This window comes from Brienomyrus brachyistius, chromosome 15 (genome assembly GCF_023856365.1).
Source record: "Brienomyrus brachyistius isolate T26 chromosome 15, BBRACH_0.4, whole genome shotgun sequence".
Taxonomy (NCBI): domain Eukaryota; kingdom Metazoa; phylum Chordata; class Actinopteri; order Osteoglossiformes; family Mormyridae; genus Brienomyrus; species Brienomyrus brachyistius.
The window spans coordinates 23109506-23128749 of record NC_064547.1 but is presented as its reverse complement, the minus strand read 5'-3'; the positions used below and the strand labels follow the sequence as shown (position 1 = coordinate 23128749).

Here is a 19244-nt window from a genome sequence, read left to right as displayed (position 1 = left end):
ACAGTATATAAAGCTATTTACCTAATTAGCCTGCCTAGGATCATAGTGATGATTCAGTTACTCTAGGAGAGCACAGAGAATAGCCTCACTCATAGCTATGCATCATCACAGACTAGCAGATCACCTGAACAAATAAACTCACATGACCCTACAGGCCACATAAACACTCAGACCTGGAACGATATTTAAAAGCAAAGCAAAGTGTCAGCGTTAGCTATTGAGACACCTAGTATCACAGTCTACTACTGTAGATATATAGGTTTTTGGTAATTGCTAACAGCCATCTACATGTTCTATAGGGGAAAGGCGGGGCTGTTTTATCCAATCAGGCTTGAGAGGTTAGCCTAACTAAGAGTCCATGGTCCTGTAGCTGGGAGGCGAACCCACCACCTACTGGGTCGCTGTGCTGATTTCCCTGCTTAGCCCCTCTTCTGCCTCAATGTGCTGTGGTTTTATTTCTGTTCCTTAGTTGAAGTCACAGGCCAAAGGCAGTATTCCACCAGGTGGCCCTTGAAATAGCACACAGTTGATTTTAGCATCTCCAACAGATACTCGAGATGCTGGGCTGTGTGGGAATCGGACGATGATTAGCAGTGCCATGCCAGATGTCGGCACCGGACGGCCCTGTTTCTCCTCAGCTTGCTGAAAATGAGGAGTTCAGTAGGTGAAGATTACATCATCCATCCATGAAAATTTTGTGTAATCGATGCTTCTGATTAACGCCCTCACTTAGCATAATGAAATAATTTGAAATGAAATATTAACCAAATTGAATACATGAGTGGTGTCATCATGTTTCAAAGCATTTGATACATTTCTGGAATATGGAACAAAACATATTATGGAATAATTAGACATGAGTTCCCAAAAAAATTGCCAAACTAGGGGAGCACTGCATGGTAATCATACCGGAGATTAGATCACCTTCTTCCTTTTAAGATCATCCTATTCCTTTAATGTGAAGCAAAAAGACCCGAACTCAGTCCCAGTAATGGCCATTAAATGCTCTACTTTGGAAATCTAATTAGAGGTCGTCAGGTGCCCCCTGCAGCAAGTAGACACCCATCCCAAATCCATTCTCAGAGGCTTTGTTAATTAGCATGGAAATCTGACGTTTTCCATGACACAATGCTAGAGATTGCTACATCAAGGGTTAACCACCCTTTTGGTAGTTGGGCTGACACCGGCTTAACGATGATTTGTTTTGAAGTCATCCACTTCGAAGCTTTATATTTCGGTGCATCCAATCCAATTATTCCTCCATGCTTTCTACCCACCTCATCTCTGCCGAATATCCATTATGCCCTCAGAATCATTTTAAAAAGATTACGGAGACCGCATTAGTGAGGTTAGCAGGTTAACATTAACACATCCTAAGATATAGGCACGCCTGAAATCATCAGTCCGATTTCGGACCATATTCCCTCCCGGAAGCCTCTGCGGGTGCAGAGGCGCGTGTGCACGCGTGCATTCTTGATGTAGCCGAGCCGTGGTTCACCAGCAGGCCGATTTTCTGTGGCAGGAAAGTGAACGAGCAGCAAGCCACGGAGCTAACGACCCGCTCGCATATCATCGCTTGCACCAGAGATAATTAGTAAGCTGGCTTGTCATGTCATGTTAAGCTAGTCAACTGCGCAGGGCCTCCTCATGCAGTTATAAACTGCCTCGCTTGTAATTAATTTCCCTCATATTCTTAAACAGTTAAGCTACTGCTGTGAGTTGATACTCATTAGTTACTTCAATTAATGCTGTTTTGACATTAATGGGAATTCTATGAGCTAATCCTTATTAGTCCTTGTTACTTTACCAGTTAATTAGCAGTGACCAAGTCCTACGTTACTTGTCAAGGTTTAAACAGACTATGCAGCACTGTCTGCAGTACGATATGGAGTAATGTAACAGAACGGTCTTTCCAGTAGCTTGCATGGATCATGATGTAACTCTTTTGTGTTCAGACTTTTCTATAAATGGGGGGGTGTTCTTCCTACACAAATGCTCAAAGACTTTCTCTTGACAGTCCCTTGAGCAAGTACCATCTTTTCAGCAATTAGCCGGCAGTTTTTGTTTGGCCAACATTGTTCTAAGGAAAGGAACAGCAATTCCAAATATGAAACGATTTTCTGTGTCGTACCTGCTGTTGCATGATTAGATGCTGATGTAGCCCACTAGCTTAAGGTGTCTATCCAACATGATATTCATCCAAATCAACATTCACCTTTCAGCCACACGAGTACAAGCCTCAGACATTGACTCATGCCAGATAAATTATTGCAGCCATTTCAAGTTTCGCCTGTCAAACTCAGGCATATGTGATTTTCGGCAGCACACTTTGGCCAGGATGCTTCACAAAACGTGTTTAATGCTAACAAACTGTACCGGAATTAATCACACATTAAAGAACACGGCGTCAAGTTTCAAAGACTGAATGCTAGATCTGCAACTGACAAGGACACTTCTGACATCAGTAAGCCAAGGAACTCCTTTAATAAGCTACAACACAGAGAAAACCTGGTTCTTTGGGTATGAGCAAGCATTATCATCTTTAAAGACATAAATGACCTCTGCCGCATTTTACATAAAACTGCATATATGACTGCAGTGATACTCCATCCATCCATTTTTCGTAACTGCTTATATTCAAGGCCACAGAGGGTACAGAGCCTATCTCAGGGGCTATGGGCGCAAGGCAGGGAACAATCAAGAATGGGGTGCCAATCCATCGCAGGGCACACAGTGAGACTCATTGTCTATAATTATTTCTTATCTCTGTTAGGAGAAGCAGATATTTTCAAAAGTAATACAAGACCTTTCAGCGTTTGCCATCATTAGGGCAAAGGGGAGGAAATGAGGGGGTGGCATGGTGGTGCAGTGGTTAGCACTGTTGCCTCACACCTCTGGGACTCGGGTTCGAATCTCCGCCTGGGTCACATGTGTGTGGAGTATGCATTTTTTCCCCATGTCGTCGTGGGGTTTCCGCCAGGTACTCGGGTTTCCCCCCACAGTCCAAAAACATGCTGAGGCTAATTGGAGTTGCTAAATTGCCCATAGGTGTGCATGTGTGAGTGAATGGTGTGTGAGTGTGCCCTGCGATGGGCTGGCCCCCCATCCTGGGTTGTTCCCTGCCTCATGCCCATTGCTTCCGGGATAGGCTCCGGACCCCCCGTGACCCAGTAGGATAAGTGGTTTGGAAAATGGATGAATGGATGGATGGGAGGAAATTACAAATATCACAGCATTGCCAGAAGGAGATTTTGGGGCAAACTGATAATGAAAGCTTCACCAACTCCATGACACAGAGGGCAAATACACAAACCCAAACCAAAGATGTGCAAAAGCTGCATGCACTGTTCCCACATTCTACTGCCAGTGCCGGAAAAAATAAAAATAAAACATGGAAGACATTCCATTTGATTGATTTTGATTACATAGATGGCGCCTGGTAGATCGCGGTTACAAGGGAGGTGAAACTACACCTTTCCATGTCTATTTTTCAAGCCCTCTTTAAAGAAGTGAGTTCAGAAAATTATTCTAAATTGTTCAATTTCCAAGCACCTGCTAGTTTATAAAAAACACATCAAATGAAACTGATTTCTCCGACCGCTCGCCACAAAACATGTGGCACAGAGAAGCTGTATTTGATTACACAATTGCGGTTGGAATTCACAAGAGCAGTTTTTGTGCAAATGTTACCTCTACCTCCCCCCAGAGACCCTAGCCTGCAACAGTGACATATTGTACTGGGAGATGTGGAGAGGAAACTCACGTTGTAGAGCACGTTGGTCCACCCCTCCATGGTGATGCATTGGAAGACCGTCAACACAGAGAACAAGATGTTGTCGAACTGGGTGATGCCATCATTGGGCCCGATCCAGGATTCGTTGCAGTTATAGCTTTCGGGACACTTCCTCTCCCCACATGGGAACTCAAGCTCCAGCGTTTCGTTTCCTGGGAGAGTCCGACAGGTAGGACAACCTTTTGGTGATTTACATTTACCAAACATCTGAATGTCAAGGCACATTAATGACATAGATCAGTGTTTCCCAGTCTGGTCCTCGGGGGCCCCCAGACGGCACACAGACACAGACAATTTTGTTCAGGAGCAAAAATGTGGACTGCCAGGCAGGGAGCTTGGAAGCAGCAAAAATTAGGACTGATTGGGAAACACTGATATAGATAACATTCTGGCGAACACAACTAATTATTATAGCACTATAATAAACATTTATTAAGCTACAGCTTATGGCCAGTATTTAGACCTGCCCTGAATGTTGTCACAGTAGATTTGAGCAGAATACGACACACAGATGGCTTTGGAAATAATTCATAGAACTTTCACGATGGACTGAAAAACACCTCGAGACACGTTTTGGTTTGTGGAGACCTTGGTCTGCAATGGATATTGGCTCATGCACACAAGGATCTCTTGTTGTAAACGGTTGCTTCCCTGAGAAATGACACCAAATATGTCCTCAGCTGTTGCTCACACTGGCTCTATGATTGTCAGAAAAGCCCGGAAAGCTGAAGTCGAACCAAACACCTCTACCAAAGTTACCAGGGGCGTCAACTGAGCACGTAATTCATGCCAGATGACATTTAAATAGGGATGTTATTTCATTATTTTGCCCGTGATGATTTAATTAACTTCACCGACAAATTCAGAGGGGACATCTCTTGGTCTCACTGATTGCAAAATGCCTTTCAAAGGTTTGGATTTCATCATATCTTTCATTCTTTTCTCTGTGTATTAGGTATTCTGAGTGATTAATGCTTAATCAGCTATATTCAGTCTACTGGCATGATTTTTCATAAATAATAGACACCAACTTACATATGCTTATCCAGTACAGGATTGTTAGTGTATTTTTTCATATATAACATTTGCTTGGATTGTATATCAGTCTGCTAATGGCCCTTTTGTGTAAGTGTCTTTAGAGCTGAAATGTCTCCCAGTGGGTAAGAACCGCAGAAAGTGCCGAAGGCTTGCATCAGCTATTACACTTTTTGATCAAAACAATTACATGTAGAGCCAGTGCTGCCCTGCGGATAAACTCAGGCAGCGACATGGAGGAATTAATTAACACGCACAAGTATAAATACACACCCAGACTCATACAGGCACCAGCGTGAGCAGATAAGTGCATGTAGCTTTATATTGTTTGCAGTCAATAAAGTTCAGAACCATAAATAATATAACTACAGTTAATATGACTACAATAAACAGCCATTATAATTTAACCACAGAAATAATACATTTTAAATATATTTAAACAATGACTAGATGCTCTATTAAAAGTCTAAGAGAGGCACATATATTGTTGTGTGTTTTTTTCCCCCCAGAAGCACTTCCAGGGGACTCCTGCAGGGGGCAGAATCTCTCCTGCTTCCTTACTGGTGACATTTTCCTTGAGTACGCAGGTGAAATGCAGTTTCCCACTGTAGAACTCCAGGCCGATGATGGCGAACATGAGGATGGCGAAGAAGAGCAGCAGGCCGATTTGCAGCAAGGGCACCATGGCCTTCATGATGGACTTCAGGACTATCTGAAGGCCTGGTGACACACAGAGCAGCAGAGAAACAGGGGGACCACATTCAAACTGCTCTCCCATGGCGCCCCCAACTGGCCAGGGCAAGGAGTACAGTCTCCGGTAAAAAGTTTAGAGAAATGAAGAAATGTAACTGTAGTAACAGTTTAGAGATATAAGAACAAGGTTAATTCCACAGTTTCTAAGTAATGTCAAGAATTACTGAACACCCAAGTGCCCTGACTGACTCTGCTTGGTATTTACTTGGTCAAGAAACTGAAATTATAACCAGATTTCTATTTCCAGTTTTTTCTTGTTCTTGATTCATGTGACTATTGTTATTGTCAAAGCATCCAGACGATTTTATAAATGTTGATAACCAACTTTGGACTGAAAATGGTATTTTTAGTATCCTTTAGTATTCTGAGACACTTTTTGGTCTCACCCACCCTGATCCCCACCGGGTGCTCGTTGGAGCTGTCAGTTCCTCCGTGGGGAACAAACTTGTCTTGTCAAGACAATGGATTTCTTGTTTTGACCCTTTCAACAAGAACTCAAAACTGGGTAAAATTAGCTGGTTCTGCAACACTGTATGCAGCCAACTTGTGTTATGGTACTTAAAAAGGAACACATTCATTACGGTATTCAATATTTTTATATAGAACACTCTATAATATCATTCATTTTTGTGTGCGCATTTATTAGCATGTAGTAGCTTATGAAGTATTTTTTTAAATACATACTACTGTTCTCATATGTGCTGACATGACACTTAAAAAATACGTAAAAGCAAGTAGGAATTAATACATTTTATTGCCACATTTTGCCCAAGAACACAGAACTGACAAGTGTTGGTGACCAATAAGATACTCACTGGGAATGCCAGAGACCAGTTTGAGTGGCCTCAGTACACGCACAGCCCTCAGCGTCCGCAGATCAACAGGGATGTTCATGTGAGCTCCAGCTGCGGCAAGAATCCTGCATGAGACACAGAGTGACAGCATGCATGCATGAAACACGCCTTTAACACTTCAATATAAAAATGTAGCAACCATTTAAACAGTACAGAGTCCCAGTGAGCCTGAACCGTATCCCAAACCTCAGACGATACAAGGCAAGGGAACACCTGTCAGTATTAGTCCCTGCTTTGTCCTGTTCTGTCCAGCCTTTCCCCATCTGGCCAGCAGGTGTCACTAGACATCCCGTTCTGTTCCGTCTGTGCTGGGTTTAGCACCTCTCACAGTGCCTATTGTTTTACTTCACTCACCAGGCTGTCATGTGGCTGAGCTCTGTGCATTCCTACCTGTCTTTGGTTTGAGGATGGCCAGAGGTGGCCTTCAAATCTGCTGCATATTTCATCTATTGTTTTAACTGAAGGTTAATTACCTTGTGTTCATTTATTTCAGTATTGGTCTTTGCTTCTATGTCTTTGTTCTTATTTGTTCCTGCCTGTGCCTAGTTTTATAATTATGCCCCGTTTTGACTATTTTCCTTGTATCTCCTACTGTTTGAGTTCTTAGTGCTTCTTTATGACCCTGTCGTTTTCCCTATAGCTCCTATAGTCCCTAGTATGTGTAGGTGTAATAGCCCACACCTGTCCCTTGTTGAAGGGCAGCTGACGACCCCAACCTGGCTCGTAAGAGGGAAACAAGCTCAGGGCTCCCACTAATTCAGAGGGATGGTAAGTTGTATTTTTACACACTTTGTTTTTAGTTGTTTCTATACCGGTCCGTGAAAATATTGTTTTACATGAAATTGGTTCATGGTGCAACAAAGGTTTGGGACCGTTACACGTCTCCGCACGTCTCTTAACATGACCTCCCCTCCTCCGGTCCATGGTGGCGAAAAGGTTGGGGACCATTGCATTAGATGCCCCCCTGTTAAGTCTGCACTCTTATACTGCGGTTCCGCATGTTCAGTTTTTATCCTCTGTAGTTCTTGTGTTGCCTTCCTGCCTTTGTTTACACCCCCCTTGGTCCCCTTTGTTTCTTGTTCTTTTTAGTTTTGTTTTATAATTATGTTCCCTGTTTCTAGAAGCCATCTAGCAGATTGTCATTAATCAGTCAGGGCTCTCAAGTTCCATCAAAGGTTTGTAGTGAGATTACATCCGGGGTGGACCATATTTGTCATGGCCAAAGCTCGAGCCCTAAGAGCCCTGCCTTCCACATTCATCAGATCCTGGTTTTCCACTTTGCCTGCATTAAAGCCAGCTTGCAGCAGGATCACATGTACCTTATTTTAGAAATTACCCAGAAACAACTATGCTATTTTCTGATTGGCTGGTAGGTGGCTATTAACTCTGTATAACTCGGGACAGCTATGAACTTGACTGCAAACTCCGTATGCCTGTACATCGTTCATTAATTCTATATAAGGGGACACCCTAGTGTGTGTTATCTTTTACTTCTCAGCATGAGAAAGGTGTGAACTGGTTGAAATGCATGTGTCTCATGGTTAATGTGTGAGACTTGAGAACCCTGGCCTCTGTCAAGATAACACCCTGGATGTGATTCTTGTCCACAGCACTCATTCTCAGCAGTTGAGGTCATTAATTCATGCAGAGCCTGAGGCGGGATTTGAACCCACAACCTTAGTGACGCCTACATTTTTTATAGTTGAACGCCCTGGTCTACTTAACACTGGTTTATAAATCCTGTTAAGGCAGAACGTTGAAAATTTCCACATACACTAAGCTAATCAATAAGCAATGTTACAGGCTTCCAGGAAGATCTGGAGTTCGTTAGTGTGTAGGCGGGTAGTTGACGTCCAGGAGAGTTCCTGCATCGGGCCTTAGTGTATGCGTTGCGGTCATTACATTTCATCTAAAGCGTCACAGTGGGATGCTAAACGGACACGTCTCACTACACGATTTAGCCGTACGATTATCACTTAGCGCTGGATGGCATTTCGCCTCTCCGGCCTAATTATGAATCGTCCCATGTACGTAGCGCAAACTCATTTGCAGAAACACTTGAGACAGCCCTCAGCTTAGTCTCTGATTGTCTATTCACCAGTAACCTTTCGCTCTGCCTTGCTGAGTGTGTCTATGCGCTCTGTTGCTCATTCCCTCATCATAATGAGACCTGCCTGCAGGATTTCACTCACGTTTTTACTCAAAGCTGATGGGATCAGACCTGTGCGGGCGGCCAGATTCTGATATAATTACCAAAACAAAAAAGATCACAGTGATTCTCTTTCATTGATCAGTAATGCGAGGCAAGACAAGCTATCATGGACGTGATCTTCTGAGATCTCCTGCCTTATTCTGGCTGCTGCATGTGGGACACACCCCTAACGCAGGAAGGAAGCGTGGGTAACAGGCTGAAGGGCATGCCTCCACCTCCACAAGCTCTGGGTCAAAAGCCTGAAGGCCTACAGAATCTCACTCAAGGCGCAATGATAGATAAACAACCCAATGAAAGTCTTGATTGTCATTAAAAAGAATGTTGTCATCGAAATTAAATTACAACCTCAAAATAATCATGTTCACAGCAATACAACCAATTTCTTACATCGGTAATTTTTACAGAAACAGTTTCAGAGCTGTCCTTAAAACTCACATCAGAAGCCTGAACCCAATTATGTTTTATTAATTTATATCATTTACTTGTACACACCAATAAATCAAACAAGGTTGATTCTTTTCTTATTGCTGTAATTATCATTCCTTTAACTGAGCACATCTTTTAAACCCTTGATTGCTAAGGATATTCCAACTAATTTCAGACACGATCCCTTCCAGGCTCTCCTTTGTTTTTATCCCCCAAATACATTTTGATCAATCAAATCTCTTTGTGAACAGGTAGGCGTTAGAATTTCTCTAAAGAAACCGAATATCATCATCTGACATATCAGACATGTTTGACATGGGAATTCGAGGGAAATGCACTTCTTCATAAAAGCGAATCTGCTGCTTGCTTGCATTTTCCAAGACAAAATAAGTCTAAACACCAGATTATCAAGTATCATATCTGAAGAAACTTACTAAATTTTATTCACTGTGATGTTGGTTTTAAGAAGCAAAACACACATTTACAGCCACTATAAGTTTAATTCAGCTTTAAAATGCAAATATATTCACTTTTTAAGTCAGTTTCAAAACTCAGATCAGGAAAACTATCCGAAAAAAAGGACAGAGATGGAATCACCTCCCTTCTCAGGTGATCTAGGTGCTAATAATGTGCTGCTTATACCAGATATATATCAGAATTTATAATAACATGACTGAACATAAAAATGAACTCGTATACCAATTAATCATTCTAAATACAAATAACGCAAATCTAACTATATTCCACCCAGGCATCCATCTTTTAACTGCTTATTCTGGTGAGGATCATGGGGGTCTGGAGTCCATCCCAGGCAGCAGAGGGCACAGGGCAGGGGTACAGGGCACAGGGCTGGGGTACAGGGCACAGGACAGGAGTACAGGGCACAGGACAGGGGTACAGGGGTACAGGGCACAGGGCTGGGGTACAGGGCACAGGGCTGGGGTACAGGGCACAGGACAGGGGTACAGGGCACAGGGCTGGGGTACAGGGCACAGGACAGGGGTACAGGGCATAGGACAGGGATACAGGGCACAGGGCTGGGGTACAGGGCACAGGACAGGGGTACAGGGCACAGGACAGGGGTACAGGGCACAGGACAGGGGTACAGGGCACAGGGCTGGCTAGAAGAATACACATAGAATTGTACAATATGGGAAACCTGGAGACATAAACTGCATGCATCTGGACTGCAGGAGTAAACCAGGCATCATGGAAGGTTTCCACACAACAGAGGGAGAACATGCAACCTGCACAGACACAAAGGCAACATTCAGATCCCCGACGCTAGATGTGTGAGGCAACAATGATACATGCTGAGCCACCACACCACCCTCAATGTATTTTATTCCTAATTTAATAAAAATGGTAATAATATCACATGTTTCTTTTCTAAAATTAAGCCTCTTGATATTCTGGCTCTGCTTTGAAAGTAGAAATGGAAACAGACCCAGTTACGGAACACCCCTAAGAGAATGGTTTGGCCAGAAGAAACAGAGACCCACCAGGGTGTGTAACATTCGTGGAAGAATCCATAGTGAAACATAAATGTTATTTTGGGGTGGCGGTCAACGGTGAGCCTGGTGAACAAGTATATTCATATTCATTATTTTCTCGCATTCTTGAATTGGAGAAATTTGGTGCTTTGTTTTGTTTTGCTTTGTTTTTCCGGGCAGGAATTTACAGTATGACACCTTCCCCTGTGCTTCAATAGTTTGCCTGGACTGAAACAACATCGCTGCCCTTTCAGCTCTATCATCCCTCTTCCTGGATTTTGTGATTATGCGTGTGCCATGCCGGCGCCGCTCCCACATTTCCCAGAAAATTTTCATAATAACCTCATGCCTCGCTCTTAGGGTCTTACATTATGATCCCTGTCACCCCCATCCCGACCGAAGACCCTCTTACAGTCGTCCTTTTCTGAAGTTCCTCTGGCTCACTATTTTGAGGGAAAGAGTCCAGCTCACTCATTAAATCCACAGCAGTAGACCACCACTCTGAAAGCAGCACACTCCACCCGGGAGCCCGTGATGCCGCTCACCAACATAGAGAAGACAATTACAGTCAGCAATCACCTCACGCTGCTTCCCACCGAATTCATTTCACATCACCGTAATGCTCTTGCCAAAGTGTCCAGGACTCTTTCCAAACAGTTAAGAAACTCAAATGTTATTATTCTCATGGGAGAAATATCACAGCTGTAAACTATAAAAGCAAGTAATAGCACTGTAAGGTCCATATTGTATGGAAATTAGCTAACTCATCATCCGAATGATTAATGCTTTCAGAAGATAAAGTATGACAGGGCTAGAAACCAGCTCTGACATTTCAACTGCTAGCTAGTTACGATAAAGCAATTACAATCATTCGTTGTATGTTAAGACTTAAACAGACTTAATTTAAACTTGTTTCTTTCTAAAGTGAATTTTTGGTAGGGAGGTTTGGAATCGAGTAATTCGGTACCAGTGGCAGTTTCTTTAAGACAACAAGTGAAGCAGAGCTTCACCAAAAGAAAAGAAAAGAAATGTAACATTCATGTCACATAAAATGTCATTTTAATGCCAATTTATATTAGTTCCTAATAGTGCGGCTGTGCAAAAAATGTTTGATAAAGTTTTGTGTGAAACAGCACAACCTTTAGGTTTATAAAGGGAATTTCAGTGAAACGAAACATTTTCTTCCTCGCTATGCTCATACTTCAATGTATTTCTCATCATCCTTCTATTTACTAAGTGATTGGATAGGAATTAGGAATGTGGAGCTTTATTAATAAAAAGATTTTTTACACGTTTTTTTTCCATGAGCTGACACTTACAGAATGTTACATCTTAAACTGATGAATTTTGACTGAAATGCAAGACAATTGTACAAAATGTCTTTTTTTTTTAACGGAAGAAATTAACACATTCAGCTAAAAATGACAAGTGATGTACCGTACAGTAGGAGTTTCAAAGACATCTGTGCATGACACTAACACTTCCTCCTCGTCCAGGTGAGTTTCCCAGCGTAATCGCCATCCACAATAATACAAATCGATTTGAAGAAATATAGACATGTAAGTCATGGAGCTGACCTTTCTGAATAATAGCGCAAAACTTCAGGTACAGGAAATATCTGTTTACAATGCATTATTTGTGCATTTCTGAATAGTGTATTCATATTTGGGTGCATCCCTACTAGCTAGACCAGTGGTTCCCAAATTGTGCCACTCTGTTGTGCCTTGGGAGCCGACCAGGTGTGTTTTGGAATTAGTCTGACAGCAGAGCCAGCAGAGACAGCGAGGAGAGGAGCAGTGTTTGTGGACACTAATGCTAATGAGAGCCAGCAGAGACAGCGAGGAGAATAGCAGTGTTTGTGGACGCTAATGCTAATGAGAGCAAGCAGAGACAGCGAGGAGAATAGCAGTGTTTGTGGACGCTAATGCTAATGAGAGCCAGCAGAGACAGCGAGGAGAGGAGCAGTGTTTGTGGACACTAATGCTAATGAGAGCCAGCAGAGACAGCGAGGAGAATAGCAGTGTTTGTGGACGCTAATGCTAATGAGAGCCAGCAGAGACAGCGAGGAGAGGAGCAGTGTTTGTGGACACTAATGCTAATGAGAAGAACCGCAAAAAAGAGCAAGAAAAGTGCAAAACAGGTGATGAAGTTTGATGTAACTGACAGATGTCGATAGAAAATATCGCATTGTTACTTGTTAAATTAATTAACAGCATATTATCATTGTTAATGACTAGTGTGTATTACATAATCATGGTCTTCATGAGCTCTGACACCTGAGAGTTTACAGATTAAGTACTGAGTACATTAGGAATTCAACACCATGCTCACCCCATGAACAGGTGACAGAACAGAAAATATTGCATTCTTATGTATATAAGTAATTCATATTGAATTATTGTTGTTAAAGACCCATTTGTGTATGATATCACCATGGTCTTTATGAGCTCCAGCGTTATGGTTTATGTGATCCTGTTAGCTGGTGACACATGCATTCACGGCCAATGTTTACGTGTGTGGTGATGGCAGATTGATCAGTTCTGGAAAAGTGAAATTTGGAAACATTTCGAATTTCCCATGCATATACTTCTGGTTACATTAAACTTATACTCGAATGGTAGTCTTTTCTCATACGGTATTAACTTTTATATTCATCAGCTGCTATATCACCTTTCCAACTGCATGCATGTCATATTTTACAAACGTGCTGGAAAAGCCCTTCTTTTCATCAGCCTTTTCTTCATCTTTATTTTATTTGGATTTACAAACTTGACAAATCTGATTCTATCTTTTGCAAAAATAAGTGACTGCATGCCAGCTGAACACACGTGTCACCAGTTAATAGAATCACTGCATAAAGCTTTTCACTGGCAGCTCATAGTTTACAAATTAAGCACTGAGTAGATTAGGAATTCAACACCCTGCTCACATGAAGAGTGCCTGAGAGAATATTTCATAGATGAAATAGACTAACCTCTCAATTGTAGAGAAAATATCCTAATATGAACTAATCTAGCAGTATGTCCCTTAAAATAAACTCATGTTCCTACAAATTTAAGGAGGGCACTTATTGGACTTGTTTACTGGGTGATTACAGTATGTAATTTAATTTGAAAATGAACCAAAAGGGGAACTTTATGCTTCCAGTAAGAACCGATGGAATATTTCAGATTGGGTGTAAAAGACCATTAACATCCATGTTCTCTACTTAGCAGAGAAGAGAAGTTGGTGAATCCTTCAGGTTTTGGTATAGAGATTCGCCCTCAGAAGCAGGATGAGGTCCAGGGTCTCATGTCCCTTGATCTTGTGTCTCAGCCAGACTCGTGCATTAAAGTGCCGTAATGAGTCGCCTTTTCAAAGTGACCCTCAGAACGCATCCTTGAGCTGCCACTTTGATGGAGACTTCCTGATAAATTAATGCATAAAGCCCTACATCGCAAACACAAGCTGTGCAAAAAAAGCCTTTGTTCTCTCTCTGCCTTTATGGCATTTCACATACACACACACACACACACACTTCCAGAGTAATTTAGAAGGTGACAGATAACTTGCAAAGTAGATTCCAAAGATATCACAGAGCATGAGGAGAGACGTCACAGAGGGGGGAGGAGAGGTTTACTGGCGCCCATTTTCAGGTATAAAAAAAAAAAATTTAAACAATAGATGTTTCTAATGTCACCCGTTTCTATTACAATAATATCAGGACTGGGAATTAATTTTTAAATAGTCTGGTAACACATGACTCTTTACAGCACTTCCAGATTCACTATATTTTCTTTGCAATTAAACAGATCAAACGTCCCCTGACATCAAAATCACCAATCCATACTGTGAACATGACCCTGTTGAAATCTAGCTTTCTGTCAGTTGGTTAAGGCTTTTTATTCATTTTGTCTTCATCAGTAACATGGGGTTAGGTGCAACTAGCATGTAGATCTATTTTTGTTCTGCTGGAGTCATATGTCTTGAATAAAATTAGTCACATCTGAGGTGTCGAGTCACTTGCCTCATTCAGCTTAATTAAGTTTCTCAGGAAAGGTATTAAAATAGCAGGCAGCCCCTTAAAGGAAGGGGGGTGCGGCTGGCAAAGGCCCCTCCCGTCTCATTGCAGAGATTCCATGCAGTTGTTATGGAGAATGTAGGTCAGAGCATTGTAATTGGCCAGTGATCTTTCTGTTTTGTGCCTCTCAACACGAGCTGTAAACTAAGCCTGACAGCTCTCAGGAAATTACAAAATGCACCTCAGTATTTACTATGAGACTAAATACTCAGATTGATGTATTTAGCTGTTATATGCTCCATATTTCACCATATAGATTAACATCTCCAAACACAAAAGGCTCATAATTGTTGATAAGAAACTGACAGAAACCATGATGGAACTAGTATCCATCCATCCATCCATTTTCCAAACCGCTTATCCTACTGGGTTGCGGGGGGTCCGGAGCCTATCCCGGAAGCAACGGGCACGGGGCAGGGAACAACCCAGGATGGGGGGCCAGCCCATCACAGGGCACACTCACACATCATGCACTTACACATGCACACCTACGGGCAATTTAGCAGCTCCAATTAGCCTTAGTATGTTTTTGGACTGTGGGGGGAAACCGAAGTACCTGGAGGAAACCCCACGACGACATGGGGAGAACATGCAAACTCCACACACATGTAACCCAGGCAGACACTCGAACCCGGGTCCCAGAGGTGTGAGGCAACAGTGCTAACCACTGCACCACCATGCCACCCCCGGAACTAGTATGTTAATATAAATATAACAGGAATGCCATTATTAAAAACTAAACACACTTATGTATAAAACAGCATCCGGTATACATACATACAACAGGTGCTGACAATGATTCAAAAAAACATTAATCTGCTGGAAACAGTCAGCAATAATACACTGTGTCCATTGAGGCTAAAGTTGTGATATATTAAAATATACTTTAGAAAGCTCTAAATTGTCAAATACCTGCTCCTCCATGCTGCCATCATTAACATCCTGCAACAAACCATCAAACATCAACTAGTAGCATCCAAAAGTTTCATTGAAGTATTGAGATAGTGGTTAGATTATAACAAGGATACAGCAGATAATACCAGATAGCTAGCTTAACGCAAGCTGCAGTTCATCAATATCAAAACAAACATGTGCTACGGCAATCCCATGCTAACTTTGTCATCAGGTTTCATAACCTGGGCTGCAATATGCAATCAGTAGTGTCACCCGGTGCATTTAGAAAGACAATACCGAAAACAATACCATGCATGGTATGCAGATGGACAGTCGAGTGAAAGAAGCGTCCACTGCCTACTGCACTGGCCTAACTAATTACAGGTCATTCTGACACACCTCACAGACTCTGCTCCTTGATGAAAGCTCACCTCACATCGACATGCTGCTCGGTGCCAGATGGCTTATGAATCATTCAAACTACACCCGATCAATTATTCATAACAGCTAAAGAGCAAACACTTAGCTAATTGTCCCGCAACCGATACCGAAAACGAAAGACACGTACATAGAGTTACTCGGTGAAGATGAGTAGCATTTATGCTATATGTACAAGATATCAACCAGAGATGCTAAATTCCCCTTAACATCCAGAATCTGCAATGAGTGTCGAATTCAAATTCCTTTTAATATCTGTTACCACCGGGTGGCAGGGCGGTTAAGAGATAGAGTAACCGGAGCCCCAAACAAGGATTCTGCCTCCCTTGAATGTCACATTTGGTGCCATGCTCCGCGGTGTCCTCCTTACTCAACCTCAGCCGTGACTTCACAGCACGGTCTTCCACAGAGCACAGCGCCAAGGATGACATTCCAAAGAGACGGGATCGTGGTGTGAGGCAGCCTCTTGTGCTTTCCGCGGCCAATGTGGCGTACTGATGCCTTCTGCCAGCTCTGTGATGCCTGGCATTGCACACAAGGGTTCATCTAATGCTCTAGTCTGACAGTGATCTGCTGTATAAATGTTTGACAAACTGGTTTCTGGGGGAAAAACACCAAATGTTCATAAGACTGCCTGTCCTCTTATATCCCGAGAAACAGCTCCGGGATGAACAGGAGAACATCAAATGTATGCTGTATGTAATACTGATTTTTATTTCATGGCTGGTCACCGGGGGCCTATAGCAGCCTCAATACAATGGATGTGCCGTGAAATGCTTTCGAAATAAACTGGATAAGTACACGGGAAGCACTGGTATTTTTGTATAGAAAATATCTCCTTTACAACCATTTTTTGCAGAACTGCTTACCCAGTGCATGGTCAAGGAAAGTCTGGAGCTTATCCAACCAAGCACAGACCACAAGGCAGGAGACACTCAGGGAAGGATGCCAGTCTGTCACAGGGCATGGGCACACACACACAGTCACACACACAAACACACACGCACACACTCACACAAATGAATCTTTAAAGACCACAATGCGCCTAAACTGCACCGTCTCTGGCTGGTGTATTTCTAGAGTGCTCAGAGTACATTTTGACCTGAAAGCCTAGGAAAGAGTCTCGTCCTTGAATCTCTGAATTCACCCCCCGTCACCGCTGAGTGCCAGCGCCTCTCCCACGGACTGTCACCGGCTGGGCGCCGTCCCAGATCCCAGCGTTTGTCAGGCCCGACCAGCACACAGCTTGGGTCACACCATGCCTGAAGCAAACCTACCGTAGGATGTCAATTCATAAGCTTATCAGGAGAAGAGCCTTGCCTGAGGTTGATTCAGAATGTGAGGCTAAACAGCCCTGCTGTTTCAATCGACTGCCGCCTTTGTTTGATTTAGCATGAACATTAAAGATATCTGTATTTAACCCTTCGCTACACATATTCTAACTTACACTATGTGCCTCCATTCTGCTCTTCGGTCCTGCTTTTACCGGAGAATTTCAGGTGTTCGACAGAGGAGCTCTTCAGTAACCGTGTCCCCAAACTGTGCACAGCTACTGTATTCCACAGCATAGCTGGCTGTCAGGCGAAGCTGTCGAGGCTGCAAAGGAGAGTCAGTCTTCTTTGCTGACACCCGGGGAACCCTGCCGCCTATGACGAGCATTCGCATGGCAGAGCCGCTGCCTTTCAGCCGGGCTCCTCCATGTTGAAGGTTTAGCTGCAGAAAATCCTGCAACCTGAGCTTGACATTCTGCAGAAATTCCTCTTTCAGATTCCCTTCCAGGAATTTGATCCCACAATCAAGCAACATTATATGTTTCTTCCAGTTTTTCGGATAACATTACCTAGAGCATTTGGTTGCCGCTTACATATATAAACATTAATACATACATACACACACATACATACATACATATATATATATATATATATATATATATATATATATATATATATATATATATATATATATATATATATATATAGACAGAACACATTCTAGATGTATTGAAATCACCTGTCGAATTTCTAAATGAGACAATTGACCCCTGTAACATACTGAACAAATCTGGCTTAAGTTTGTTTGCGTATCTATGACCTAAATCGCACTTTCCTGAAACACAGAAAAAGCCGACATTCCGGAAATATCCCTCGCCTAAAATTGTCCATGTGAAAGCTGCCGGCTCGCAGCCACCGGCTGTCCAGCCAGAGAAGATACGTCACGCAGCGGCTCCTCGCGTCCAGCGGGCGCCGCAAAGCGCGCGGATTGACATTTGTATCCCCACCCTGTGGCAGGTTAATCCACAGCTTCCTTCTCTGCTGCGTAATCACCCCACACAGAGTTAAAAGAGCTGCTGGGTTTATCCTCAGACATCGCCAGAGAGCCCCCCCCCCCCCCCCTCCCCGCATGTGGGGTTGGGTGGAATTTACCCACCATCTGGGTCCATCCTGGAGATCCCGGTCCCTATAGCCACACTGCACTCACAGTGTCGGGACGGAGCGGCGTAATATAGTCAAACATGACATTTTGTGTACCCGGTAAACCCAGGGTGGGGGCTCCAGCTCATCAGAAGGGGTTTTGAATTATTGATATCAAGTCTGAATCCCCCCTGCCCCCTATACTTAATGCTCACATCCAGCTCCTTCTGACAGGCTGGCATAAGGGATGGGCGTATTCTGTCAGTCAGGCCCCAGTCCATCCCTCAACTGTTTCCCATTTTAGACCACAAGACATGGTCCTTGCCCTGCTGTTCATCCTCCTTCACCATAGCCAACAAAATGCTATAATTTGGCAAATTTCTAGAAACCACTTGCCCCACTGCTTGAATCGCAATGCACCTGTAGCCAACTGAGTGCCCATGTTAGCTAGTCAACTTCAGTGATGAGAAGATATGAATGGCTCACTCCTCCACAGCTCAGGGTGTCTTTACTGCGACAAATCTTGACAGATTATTGAGGCTTGACTCAATGTTAGAAATAACAGCCGATAGGCTTGATCTTTAATTCACCAAATAAAAGCTACTTTAATTTATCCTGACACTGCATTGTAATTACCTTTACCTTTATAAAGATGCTTTTAATTTTTTTTTCTATTATTTATATGTTTCAGTGAGTGAATAATTCATGATTTGCTGCTACTGAATCGCATGAGATTCTATTCATCTAAGACAGATAACAACTCTGATCTTAGGACTCTGATCATCAAACATCTTGCAGTGTTGTGGTGTATGATATCAGAGACAGGACTGACAAAACGCTGGCCTATGAATGCAGGCTCTGCGCATTTCCAC

General features: G+C 42.9%; 1 protein-coding gene across 3 annotated transcripts in view; it reads right to left on the bottom strand.

Annotated features, from left to right (window-relative positions):
* The window catches only part of LOC125708848 (voltage-dependent R-type calcium channel subunit alpha-1E), a 149491-nt gene that overhangs the window by 47471 nt on the left and 82776 nt on the right, over positions 1 to 19244 (bottom strand). For all 3 annotated transcript variants that reach the window (XM_048976693.1, XM_048976694.1, XM_048976695.1), the window contains 3 exons: positions 6397 to 6500; positions 5390 to 5548; positions 3764 to 3945 (listed from right to left, as the gene is read on the bottom strand). In XM_048976693.1, coding sequence (XP_048832650.1) covers positions 3764 to 3945; positions 5390 to 5548; positions 6397 to 6500 — 445 coding nt within the window. The remainder of the gene's footprint in view (positions 1 to 3763; positions 3946 to 5389; positions 5549 to 6396; positions 6501 to 19244) is intronic.